The sequence below is a fragment of the Austrofundulus limnaeus genome, unplaced genomic scaffold (genome assembly GCF_001266775.1).
Source record: "Austrofundulus limnaeus strain Quisiro unplaced genomic scaffold, Austrofundulus_limnaeus-1.0 Scaffold59, whole genome shotgun sequence".
Lineage (NCBI taxonomy): Eukaryota > Metazoa > Chordata > Actinopteri > Cyprinodontiformes > Rivulidae > Austrofundulus > Austrofundulus limnaeus.
In genome coordinates, this window is record NW_013952461.1 from 836,753 (window position 1) to 838,670 (window position 1,918).

At 36.5% G+C, this 1,918-nt stretch overlaps 1 protein-coding gene across 11 annotated transcripts in view; it reads left to right on the forward strand.

Moving 5' to 3' along the window:
• Positions 1-1,918, forward strand: part of rap1gapb (RAP1 GTPase activating protein b) — a 122,188-nt gene that overhangs the window by 97,800 nt on the left and 22,470 nt on the right. For all 11 annotated transcript variants that reach the window (XM_014009555.1, XM_014009545.1, XM_014009551.1 and 8 more), the window contains one exon: positions 474-577. In XM_014009555.1, the coding sequence (XP_013865009.1) occupies positions 474-577 (104 nt within the window). The remainder of the gene's footprint in view (positions 1-473; positions 578-1,918) is intronic.

Here is a 1,918-nt window from a genome sequence, read left to right on the forward strand (position 1 = left end):
GCCGGCCACTGAACTGTTTCTCGGGGGGACACGTTTCCTTGTAGCACCACTATGTGCGTTAGCATTCCGAACAGTTTGTTGCGGCGGCAGGTGCCAATTCCACTGATTGTATTGACTGACGTTAAAAAAAATGTCCCGTTTTCGCCAACGCTGAATGTATATAAATCGCTTAATGTGTATAAAATTTTTGGTTTTAAATTAAATGAATAAACAATTTAAAATAAAAATATGTAATTTTTTATGTTAAAGGATCATGTTTGCATCTATTGAAGTATGAGTTTATATCTTGATTATTTAAAATGGGAAACGTCGACAGATACAGAACAACAAACTATCAACAAAGTACAAAAAAATCAGCTCGTCTCCATTTGATTCGTGACTTTTACCAGTTTGTTCCAACACTGAGTTGTTGTTATTGTTTCAGCTGCGACATCATCCTTACATTAACATTTTCTCTGCCTGTCTGCCCTCAGGAACACTTTAATTACTACACCGTGGATGCTGCCCTCGGCCACTTGGTCTTCTCAATGAAATACGAAGTCATCGGGGATCAGGAACATCTGCGTTTGATGCTACGGTACAGTTTCAATTTTATTTATTATTTAAATGTATTTATTCCTTTTTCATTTCAACACCCACCACTCTGATGCGCATTTTCTTTGCTTGTATTATTTTTAGGCTGTTCTTGTTCTGTTCTCCTCTACATATCACATTAATACCCGTGAAACACAGCACTAACACATGTATGCTGACTGTATCAATTTATTGAGGCGCTCTTTTACGTTTAAAACAAAACATAAAGAAGAAATTTCCTAAATTTCCTTTGCAATATTTTCCTGCTGTGATGTTACAAAGCTCTCTCTTACTCACCAACTCAGCTCTGTGACTCCCTCCCTTCACGGCTCAGACCTGCAGCAGGTTGACTTCAAAAGCTAAAACGGCTAATGTCTTGTATTTTCTTTCTTAAATTACATCATCATTGATTTAGCCGTTTAAATTTTCATTCAGATTTGTTTCTTTTGTATCTCACTAGCACAAAGAATGACAGCACTCCTATTTTTGTTCTGGGTTTACATAATAGCTTAATATTTGAAACCTAAATAAAACCCCATTTTTGTGTGGGAAGATAAAAAAAAATGTCCAAGTCTCTTTGTGAAAACAGTGACTATAACACAGACTGGTCAAAATGTATCCAATAATCAGCACTATTCATGCAGGCTGAACAAGCGTAACACCTCCTGAAGCTGTATTTACTCACTGAAACCAACCACTTCATCACATTTTACTAAAGAGAGACGAGGAGCCAAGAGGCAGAACGCTGCGTGTGGCGTAACCTAAAAATTAAATTTAGCACCCGAGAGACCCCTTTCGAGATTTTAATGGCCGTGTTCTTTCTTTGTTTAATGGATCTTTAGAGAGGATGAGTGTGCAGTGAGGTAACAGCAACTCAGCCCACATTCTTCACATAATGATGTTTTATAGAGGGCTGACACCACCCACAGTCAAATAGTCACATTTAAAGCAGTTGGATGACCTGCAGAAAAGCCGTATTGTCTATATTTAAATAAATGACGTGGACACTGGGAAGACGCCAGGGGTTAAACTTGTGTTTAAAGGCGGATTGGCTGATCGATCATCCTATTAACTGAAACTATATTTGCCATTTTGTACATAATCAGAGTTGCACCTGAAAGTGCTGAAGTCAAAGTGTTACTAATCTCAATGTTGCACTTTTATATATGGAGGACCAAAACGGACATAATTATAAATAAAAGCAGAAATACAGAAATGTACCAATAAATAAATAAATGCACTTAAAATGCACCAATTAAATTAAAAAAGGAGAACTTTACCTCAAGTTTTATAATTTATTTGACCCTCATGTTTATTTTTCCAACTTAGTTCCAGTAAATTATAT